General features: G+C 42.1%; 1 protein-coding gene across 5 annotated transcripts; it reads left to right on the top strand.

Annotated features, from left to right (window-relative positions):
- mtf2 (metal response element binding transcription factor 2) lies at positions 1-10,254 on the top strand. 5 transcript variants are annotated; one of them, XM_055867437.1, is made up of 16 exons: positions 1-224; positions 1,936-2,149; positions 2,287-2,368; positions 2,807-2,881; positions 4,005-4,100; positions 4,302-4,402; positions 4,660-4,796; positions 4,869-4,964; positions 5,088-5,156; positions 5,399-5,522; positions 6,045-6,112; positions 6,255-6,428; positions 6,603-6,711; positions 6,794-6,849; positions 6,945-7,052; positions 7,204-10,254. In XM_055867437.1, exons 1-16 carry the CDS (start codon positions 220-222, stop codon positions 7,568-7,570), a joined length of 1,881 nt encoding a protein of 626 aa, XP_055723412.1. In that variant the 5' UTR covers positions 1-219; the 3' UTR covers positions 7,571-10,254. The 5 variants fall into 5 exon arrangements, with proteins under 5 accessions (XP_055723412.1, XP_055723408.1, XP_055723410.1 ...); XM_055867435.1 differs by lacking the exon at positions 2,807-2,881 and adding an exon at positions 1,815-1,827 and having other exon boundaries at positions 2-224; XM_055867433.1 differs by lacking the exon at positions 2,807-2,881.
- The last annotated feature ends 633 nt before the right edge of the window (positions 10,255-10,887 follow it).

Genomic DNA, 10,887 nt, shown 5'->3' with positions numbered 1-10,887 from the left:
CGACTCCCACAATGCACTCCCAGATCAGCGGGAAACCAAAATGGCGAATGTATTAGGGGAAAATGACCCGTTTGTTATTTTCTAAAAAACCTTGGTAGTGTGTCATATTAAGAGAGGTGCATTTTAAAGAGATTTACCGCTACTCGGAAACGAGGCCAAACACCGATTACGACCAAGTATTTCAATATATGTGGCATTTTGACCCTCCGAACTGACCGAATGAGGTACCTTATCAACATTACGATGTTTTTATATTGGGGGTGTGGGTGCGCTCCAGAATCATTCCGTCTGTGATAGCTCGAGACCTGTCTGTCACTTGTTTTTAGCCTAGACAACCAATAAGACTAATTGCATGCATGCTGCATCAAACTTACTCGTTGAACTGAGAACGTATGTGCAGGTAAATGTATTCATTCATTATTTCATCCTGGATGCAATGTCCTGACAGCTAGCCCACGAACAAAAGGAAACGGTGACGGTGCACAGAGGGATAGGGTTCGATTCGAACACCCCATTTTAAAACCAATTAATGCTTTTTATTGAAGGGCATCATGCACCAAGACTCAGTACATTTTTCTCACAACTTGTTAGTCTGATTAATCAGGCTATTATACACAATTAATTGGTATATACAGCCTGAAACTAATACCTGAAAAATCGTGTAAATGTTCTTTACAAGCCAGAATATTGAATACAATTACATTTTAAAGTTACTAGACTGGTTGTCTGTGCGGTTTCCTCTTCAACAATACATTCTATATTCTGAATCAGGGGAGGATGCAGAACAATTGACACTTGTTTTGTGTGATTTAAAATGTTAATCTTGTCATGCTTGGTTCAATATCTATTGACGAGAGAACCGAATATCCAGTATAAAACGAGTTTTACCTCGGGGTACCAAACTGAACCACATACCTACCGACTGGCTAGCTAAAAAGTAGGGCAAACAATACTTTCCAGTGGATATTTGTCTCAAATTTCGAGCAGCTGAATGACAAACTGCACAGACAACCGGTAGAGTAAGTTTAAAGGTGCAATATGCAGGAATCGCTTCTCCATTTCCTGGTTGCTAAAATTCTAATAGTTCGCCTAATTTCAGTATGTGACAAAAAAAAGCAATGTATAGAAAACCATTGTACCATCTAAACCCCTCTGTGAAAAAAATTATATTTTCAATAACCCAAAATATTGTATTTTCAGCTTGTTTTAAGTTGATGTACACAAACTAAAGTAAAAGACTAAAACTAAACGTAAGAACGAAATGCATAGCAGTAGAACATATTGTAACGACCCTGGGTTTATTAGCGCGGATATCGACTCTGCTGCATGAGCATGCTTTTGGGGCACAGTCGATAGCGCGCTGGACTTCGAGCTGAAGGTCGAGGGTTCGAGACCTGCTCCCTGCCTGTTTCATTACAATATCCACCGCTTCTTAGACTTGCATTCAATGAGAATGACAGATATTTAACTCATATTTCTATGTGCATTTGGTTGGGTTTCCCAAAAAGTTACATATTGCAGCTTTTAAATGTAATTTATTCAACCATCTAGCTTATAAGGAACATTTACATGATTTTGCAGGTATTACTTTCAGGCTGTAAATAGCGATCAATTGTGTATTACAGCCTTATTAATCAGACTAACAGTTAGTATGATGAGTTACTTGGCAGCTGAGTTGACAGCCTGTCAAATTCTATGCAGCTATTCTATTCTGCAACAGTTTCTCAAAAATATGTGATTTAGGCTTTCCAGTGTTTCTGTTGAAATAATCCTCCTTTATTCTGTGTCTCCCTTGAATATTTTGGCAATGTCAGAGATGCTCTCATGGTGAGACTCCACTCGCCTGTAGCTTTAATACAATGACAATGCTTGACAGTGACACCTATTTTTTTTGTAGGAATTAGGCTAATTCACCTCTCTCTTCCAATATGACAGAGACTCAACAGCATTAGAGCATTTGCCGGTCCACCAGCGGAAAGCAAATTCCCATCGGCAGCACAAGACGCCAGTGTCCCTGACCAGCGTCGAACCTGCCGAGGATGGACATGGAGGGAACATGGACACCAACCTCGGCGACAAGTTTAAAGAGGGACAAGAGGTCCTAGCCCGATGGTCAGATGGCCTGTTTTATTTGGGGATTATCACTAAGGTAAGCATCTGTTGCTAATAGGTGGAACGTTTCTATTTGATGTTATTGTTCACATGTTCTATAAAATGCCATTTCAGCCGTATCTTATGTCATTTTGCAGTAAAGGATCATATACTAAAAAATGATCCCTCCCTCAGATAAATAAGGGGAAGCAGCGCTGTTTTGTTGTCTTTGAAGATCGTTCGAAGTCCTGGGTTCTGTGGAAGGACATTCAGACAGGCAAGTAGTTCTCCTGCCCAAGACATGGTGCCATGTCAAGTTCCAGTCATATTTTCGATAGTCCATGGGATGAACAGTTTTATGCTTGCTTGATATGTTGACCGTGCAACTTGATGCATATTTGCCATCTGTGTAATATGCTTTTATTACACTCGAAATAATAATAAAAAAGTTATCTGCTAAGAAAAATACATGTCTTTCTATTTTCTCCACAGATATTACCAATACACGATGGGCAGAATCCTTCGAATTTAGCTTTTAGAACGTGTATTTATTTTCCAGGCTGTACAGTTTTCAGTTAAACATGTGTTCATTAATGCCGTTTGGCTTGCCCTCATTCATTCTATCTCCAGTTGGGTTGATATCCTTGGTTGAGTTTTCTTCCTCCTATCTCCTCCGTTCAGCCCGGGTTTATCTTTTGTAATTTGTCCCTGACAGTCAACAAACCACAAAGATTCTGGGCTCACGCCAAACGTAAGTTCCCCACGGAGCCGCCAGACAAGCATAGGGAAGGTACTCCTAAGCTTGTATTACTACTGTGTTCATTCAGTTCATTGTTCAGTTCACATGTTAATTGATTACACTTCAGTGAGGGGCCTAGACATTTAACGGGCATGCCTATTTCAGTTAGATGACACATGACTAATGTTTGACATACTGGAATTGGGCAATCTTTTTTGGTCAAAGTGGCAGGAAATGGGATCTCGTGACTGTGTTATGTTGAACCTCAAATGGCACCCCCAGTGGTATTTGAGTATGAATTCTTATGAAGTTAGGCCCCTCAACTGAAGTCCCTCTAAGTAGTAAAGATTAGGGCCCTATAGAATCCAGACATTAAAACGGAATTCAACTATATTCAAAAGATGTAGGGAATCAATCAAATGTATTGAACATGTAATAATTTGCCCAAGTTTATCATAAGACATGAACAGAAGGCATCCGTGATTCATATTTCTGTAGAGGCAACGAGAATTCCCTGTCTTTGTGTGGCGCGCGCTTCTACCGTTTTGTTTGTAGCCATTTGCGATGATGCTAAGGAAAAGTCTTCTGGTAGATGGAAAGGCTTTCCCAATAACCTTCTAAATTAAATGTTAATAACAACAACAATAACAAAAATGATTTTATAGGGCCCTAAAAATTTATTTTCACTGGTGTTTTATCGTATGTCATTTTACTCCACAAGGTTGCAGTTTTTGCTAAAAAAAAAAAAAAAGGTCCCTTCCCTGTTTGGGCTGGATATGAATGACATATTTTAATTTGTCGACTTTGGGTGAAAGCAACAGCTTATTCGATTTATGTTGGATTGGAAGCAAATGGGGATGTGTTTGTGGAGATATGACCCCATATAGCCTGTGTGCACATCACATTAGTAAAATGGGGATTTCCCACCTCGGTCTCTCTCTTTCTTTTTTTTTTGTTGGTCAGTTACAAAGCACAAGCGTGAACTGTTCTGCATTATTGAGCTCTCGCTATTGTTCATTCTATCTCTTCAATCTCCTCCCTGAAGCTCTCTCTTTCTTGAAATGTTCTCTCTTTTCTTTGCTGTGTGATGCTGGTTGCCTGGTTGTTCCCTTTTATGAATTAAAGGGCGGGTGTGTGGTTATCTAGAGGAGTGACCTGTCCTGTCTGTTTTCAGGGGACGAGGGAGGGGAGGACATGGTCTGCACAATATGCCAGGACGAGTGCTCCGAGGAGCCAAACGAGATTGTCATCTGCGACAAGTGTGGACAAGGTTAGGGCACAATCACCATCCTAACCCCTTCCTTCCTTTAACCTGACCAGGTTCGGAAATTTCACCTGGGTCCAAATGTTTGCTGGTTCATATCCAAGTTAAGGAGTCCATGTTTATCTGGTCATTAGAGGTCCCACCTCTGGAAACACACATCGATACAATAGTAATTCTCTTAACTGTGATCCATCTTTCCCTTTTCAGGATATCACCAGCTCTGCCACTCCCCCATCATCGACTCCAGTCTGATCGACACCGACGAGAAGTGGCTCTGTGGGGAGTGTGTGTTGGCCACAACAACAAATGTACGATAACTATACAATAACTTATATTTCCTTGGAAATTCATTTTGTGAGTTCAGCATGCAAGGTACACAAACCAACACACTATAATGCAATACAACATAATGCAATATGACAACACCGGAAAGTGAGCACACGCATTCACATTACTTGACCTTACACGGACTCAGAACCGCTGTGTGAAAAGGTTGTAATAAATGGTAAGAGGGACGCTCCAACCAATTGAGCTCACTGTCGGGTGTGTGTATGTTCTCTGACAGGAGGGCACGCTAAAGAGTCCCAGAGCCCAGCAGGAGATGAACCACTCTTTGCCTTATGCCCTGGAGTACCTGGTGTGGGACCAGGGCCACAAAACCAACATCCAGCAATGCTACTGCTACTGTGGAGGACCTGGAGAGTGAGTAACACACACACACACACCACTCCCATACACCCTCTGTTTTAACCCTTCTCCCCTCTCTCCCTTTAGCTGGTACCTGAAGATGCTGCAGTGCAACAGGTGTAAGCAGTGGTTCCATGAGGCGTGTATCCAGTGTTTTAAGACGCCCATGCTCTATGGAGACAGGTACGAAACAGCCCCCCCCCCCCTTTTTTAAATCCTCACGATACATCATCTTTCAGGAACCATGTGCTGGCTACCAATGCGGTGCCAGAAAATAAACAAGCGCTTGTGCTTCTTTCTCACCAGGTTCTATCTATTTATTTGTTCAGTTTGCAATAGTGGACCGGAGTACCTCAAACGACTGCCTCTTAGATGGTGAGTGGAACTCGCGTAGAAGAGATTTGTGTACGCAATGGATTGATGTTATTCAATTTATTTATTATTTCCTGTATTGGAACAAGCAAGATAACCCAAAGACACTGCATCAGTTCAGTGTATGGATTGTTTGATGAAACAGAAGTTCCCTCTAGAAAAAATGGAGCAATTAAATTCTATTGCACACGAATCATATTGAATTTGGACCGTTTTGAGCTTCCTTCCTTGTTTCTCTCCAACAGGGTGGACGTTGCACACCTGAGCCTCTACAATCTGAGTGTGATTCACAAGAAGAAGTACTTTGATTCCGAGCTGGAGCTGATGACTTACATCAACGACAACTGGGATCAACTACAGCTCCGGGAGGTAGGACAAACCTTGACGCAGTTGGAGAAACATTCATTTATAGAACTTCTCAAATATCTTCTTATTTTTTTTCTACACTGAACAGAAATATAAATTCAACATGTAAAGTGATGGTCCCATGTTTCATGAGCTGAAATAAAATATCCCATAAATGTTCCATACTCACAAAAGCTTATTTCTCTTTTAATTGAGTATTTCTGTCTGTAATAAAGTCTTTTTGTGGGTGAAAAACGCATTCTGACTGTCTGGGCTTTGTCTGGGCCTGGCTCCCCAGTGAGTGGCGCCTATGCCCTCCCGGGCCCACCCATGGCTGCGCCCCTGCCAAGTCATGTGAAATCCATAGATTAGGGCCTAATGCATTTATTTCAATTGACTGATTTCTTTATATGAACTGTAACTCAGTAACATCTTTGAAAATGTTGCATGTTGTGTTTATTTTTGTTCAGCATATTTTATTTGACACAGCAATATATGAAATTCCAACCTCAAATGAATCTTACGATTGCCTTTTTCCAACTCCAGCTTTCAGCTACTCCTCAGTCGGGCCGATATGAAAGTATTCTGGAAGCACTGAATAGCAATCACAGCATGTGAGTTACACACTCCCAATGACTTCATGATTGTTCCAATCATGTCAGCATAACTATTCTCATGTACAGTCCATCCCCTCTCCCTTCCTCTCTCATTCATGTCCTCCACTTCTCCATCCTGCTCTCTCTCTCCCTCTCCCAGGTTCATGTCGGGGAAGGAGATTAAGAAGAAGAAGCACCTCTTTGGGCTGAGGATCCGTTTTCCTCCGGGTCCCCAGAGCTCTGAGGTGCTGGCCGACAGAGGGGAGCCAGAGAGGGCCTCCAATGAGATCAAAATCAAAGGCAGGAAGGCTATCCAACCGCTGACCAACACCAGGTGAGACTTTCTAATGAGAAACTCATTAGAAAAATCGACACTTTTGCATGCTATATATCCTGGTAAGGCTTTTTTTTGGGGGGGGGGGGGGGTATTGTTTGGGTGTCCACAGGTTTTAAAGTAGCAGAAAGGGAAACTGATGACTCAGTTTGACGATTTTGAATCTTGTTCTAGTGAATTAACCAATGGCGTGGTGAAGAAAGCCAAAAAGAGGAAGAAGCAGGGAGGTCACTCGCTGGAGACCCTGGCCAAGCTAAGGCGCTCCAGTGAACTCTTGGCGCAGGTAACACCTTTACCCAAACTTAAAACATTTGAGGCATGTTGTTTATATATTGAGATGTCATGTCTTTTTGTCCCCCCTGAAGGATGTGATGCCACCACAATCACTTGATTCCCACTCGTTGGATCTCTTAACCTCTAGGTCAGTTATCCCCCCCAAATTCATTTGTGAGAACAGTTGCTCAATTTGTGAAAACTGTTGAATGGTGTTGTTACCAGTGTCCCCTTTACTCCCAGCAGCAGGAGCGACAGATCTCTGCCATCCTCCAGTACCTCAGACGTGGACTCCGTCGGTGCCGTTAGCACCACTGAAACTACCTCAACTATCCTCTCCAGACAGTCCAGGTACATTCTGCATTATCAGATTCACACTCAGGCTCTCACACATTCACATGGAAAGTCATTGTACCGTTGTATTGTAGTCATTGTATGCTAGATAATTGGGAGTACCTCTAAGTGTTTTTCTAATCTCTCTCCCTCCTCTATTCCACCCCAGCCTGTCTATCTCCAGTAAGACGCGCACGGGCCGCCACTGGCCCATTGCCAAGCCCCCCCTGAAGAGAAGACGGGGCCGGCCACGACGGGTTCCCCTGCAGCCCCCCAATCATGAGATTCCCCCTCAACACCCAGGCCCCCATGCCCCAGAGCCCCAAAACACCTTGCCGGGGCTCCACTCCACGGATATAGTGCACGGCCTGGTCCCAGGCGGCCAGCTGTCCCACCTCAAGAGCTCAATCAGCAGCTACTTTGGGGCGGCAGGCCGTCTGGAGTGTGGGGAGAAGTACCGCGTCCTGGCCCGCCGCGTCACCCTGGACGGCAAGGTCCAGTACCTGGTAGAATGGGAGGGTGTCACTGCCTCCTGAACGTCTCGCAGCGCTTAGTTTATTAGTTTATTATGTGTTTACACAGCGCTTATAAAGCATTATACAACGAGCGGGTATAATCCTGAATGCTGATTGGTTAAAACTGCATTCCAGCCAGTGTCTATTCTGCAAGTTACCACTGACTAAATCTATGACGTTAAAATGCCTATTTACTCAGTTCCATCTGACTGCGCAATCCACTGTCTCTTCAGCCCAGCCAAGCAATTTATAAACTTTGTCTCCACTATAAAAAAGCATCTAGATATTATCTAACTTTTCTTTTAGACTAATGTTTAGTTTTCAACAGCGAAGATTTGTATAAACCTTGCTGTCTGTCTCTGACATTTGCAACATGGTTTCAATATTCAAATTCGGTCACCAGCTGTCGCATAGTAATGAACGTGTCAAGAATCGGGATGAGACAGGCAGGCAGCTTTTCTCAGTCGGTCGAAATCATAAATCCGCATAATTTTTATGGATACATACAAGAAATATCAATAGAAAACAGGTGAAATTAAACCAAGTGCAGCTAGTTTGCAGTCTTCTCCGCTTCAGTTTGAAGTTATTGTGTTAGCTGTGTTGTTGGCTAGCTCCTCTGAACAACAGTGTCCTGACGAGAGCACATGTTCAACGCCAGTTGAAATCGTGCATCCTTAGCTGATTGTTATGGATGTATGCAAATAAACATCACTAGAAAGCTGCTTAAACAAACGCCAATGCAGCTACTTTGTTATTCTGGCTGCACTGTTTGGCGTGACTGTAAGTTAACCATAGTTGGCTAGAAATCAAGCAAGGGATAAGGATGTTACCAGCCAGTATGGTAATAAAACATTTAGAACGAACGACTGGGTCGTGTCCATAGATGCAGAACAAAAAAAAATGTAATGACTGCCAACCAAACCGATAGAATGGATGACCAGCCGGCTTGGGTAGCAACCCTAGATTTGTGTCGAGGCTATATCTTGTGGAAGGATGAAATGGTATGAATAAATTCATAAAAGTAACGTTAATGAAAATATGTAAATCATAATTTTTAATATGTTGTTAAACCGTTGTATAAAAGTGATAATGCCCTCGAAGCCAGAGTTAGGAGGATGTATTGGCACCGTTTGCCAGCCCTTGACTTTGTCTCGGGCCTAGCACCCGTGCCAATATATCCTCCAAACACTGGCTTCTCAGGCATTCTCACTTATAACCCTCGCCTTCTGAAAACGGGCCTCCATGTTGCCCGGTCAGGAAGGGAGCTTGAGTTTCCCTATTTAGTTTTTCCTTTTCGTCCAGTGATATGCTCTTTTCTGTAACTCGTTGACTTCAGTGTTTCAGATCTGTTTAGATTTTGTAAACCGAAGGGGGTGAGAGACCAGTTTAGGCAGAATGTAAAAGGGTTAGATAGGGGGGTTTGAATGGTGTTTGGGCGCCTCGGCGCCTGACCTGGTATGTCGAAAGTGTGCCTGTTTGCAAGTAGTTGACGTTCAAGAGGGACTCAACAACAGAGATTTGTGCTGCTGCAAACCAGTTTTATTATGTCTATTTACTTTTCTACTTGTATTTACTGATGTCAGTGTCCAGTGAGGCGCAGCTCATTTTTTTTCTTTTACAATTTGGATTTGATTGCACATCAAGTTCAGCCTGTTATACTGTACAAACATTCTCCCAAACACGTGATAGCCGAGCGTATTAATCCACAGAGGCAGTGATACGCGTTGTCTCCTTTCACTCTCAGCTGAAAGCGTGTGACCTCTAGCTCTAACCTCTGCTTCATGTTCTGCAAATCATCTCACTATGAACCGTATTATTTTCACTGTGTTATAGTTTGTGTAACGATTTACTTACAGGGGTCAAATACTTTTTTCTAACACATGATTCATGAATAAAACTAGTTGAATTTGCTTTGAGGGCTGAGCTTGTGAGAAGGAATGTTACGAGTGAGTTCAAGTGTAAAGCGGTAACTTAGTTGGACTAAAGGTCTTCGTGTTATTACATTTGAAAGGTTGTGTAATGTACCTACATGTGTTCTATATGTTCTGAAGATATAAATCGTTGCTGTATTTTGTATACGCAATCTACCCCTTACATTTATAAACGCCTCAAATAGGACTTTGTTCCTTCATTTCTGTCGGGCTGCGGTTGTATTTTATGACATTGATAAGTTCGTTAGAACACTGACTACAAAAACCTCTTGGACCTTGTACTTTTTAAAACTGAATTCAGTTCTCATAGCCGCCTATGCAACTCAACCCTAAAAAATGGTTGCTTTTGTATTTCAATCACTTAACGGCAACAACAATATTTTGCTTAAGTCAGGCTTTGTTGATTTTATTTCAGGTGCTATTTATTTCACTTTCTCCTCAACTGTGCACTTAGACTTTTGCTGGTACAGCCAAGCTCACCTAGAACCCACTCAGGACATGCGCAGCAACTTCACTGTATGTATAACGTGCTCATAGAACTCCAGCAAAGATGTGGAATGTAAAATCGAGGTATTAATGGGATGGAACATTTTGTGGCGTAAGTATTTCATTGATATGTTCATAAAAATGGTAGCATTAATTTAGACATTCCTATGTGACTGGTTGTTTTGAAAAAGACTGAAATTCAGTCCATTATGCTACAGGGTCAAAAATGTTGATTTGTTGTAACATTTTCTTCCACTTATCTCTGGAAAATAAAGTTTCTTCTGAGTTCCTTGTTTCATTTTAAGAGTTCAAGCAGTTAATGCCTCTTGGTGTTGGATGTGCTACGTTATTCTCAGAAAAGGCCATTTTCCCCTTCAGGCAGTGGAGTTGGATCTTGACGTTATCTCAATTTTCTTTTTTAAATGTGTGTTTTATTTGAAGTTTTTCTCCTGAATGTCATTGTGCCAGTGTTAGACCCTAGATCTTTTTTTCTACTTGTAAGGGCTGTCGTTCTCCTCTTCCTCAGATGAGGAGAGGAGAGAAGGATCAGTGGACCAATACGCAGCATTTGGGAAATAAGCCATCTCTTTATTTACAACGATGGCAACACGAAAACAAACACTTACAAATTTACAAAAACAAGAAAACGACGTAGACGAAAACCTGAACTTGAACTTACTTAACTAACGTAAAACTCACGGACAGGAACAGACTACATCAAAACGAAACGAACATCCAAACAGTCCCGTATGGTGAAAACATAACACAGATACGGAAGACAATCACCCACAACGAACACTGTGACAACGCCTACCTAAATATGACTCTTAATTAGAGGAACGCCAAACACCTGCCTCTAATTAAGAGCCATACCAGGCAACCCAAAACCAACACAGAAACAGAAAACATAGAATGCCCACC

Source organism: Salvelinus fontinalis, chromosome 17, assembly GCF_029448725.1.
Source record: "Salvelinus fontinalis isolate EN_2023a chromosome 17, ASM2944872v1, whole genome shotgun sequence".
NCBI classification, from domain to species: Eukaryota; Metazoa; Chordata; class Actinopteri; order Salmoniformes; family Salmonidae; genus Salvelinus; species Salvelinus fontinalis.
Note: the sequence above shows the minus strand (reverse complement) of the source record. Positions and strands in the feature narration are given on the sequence as shown.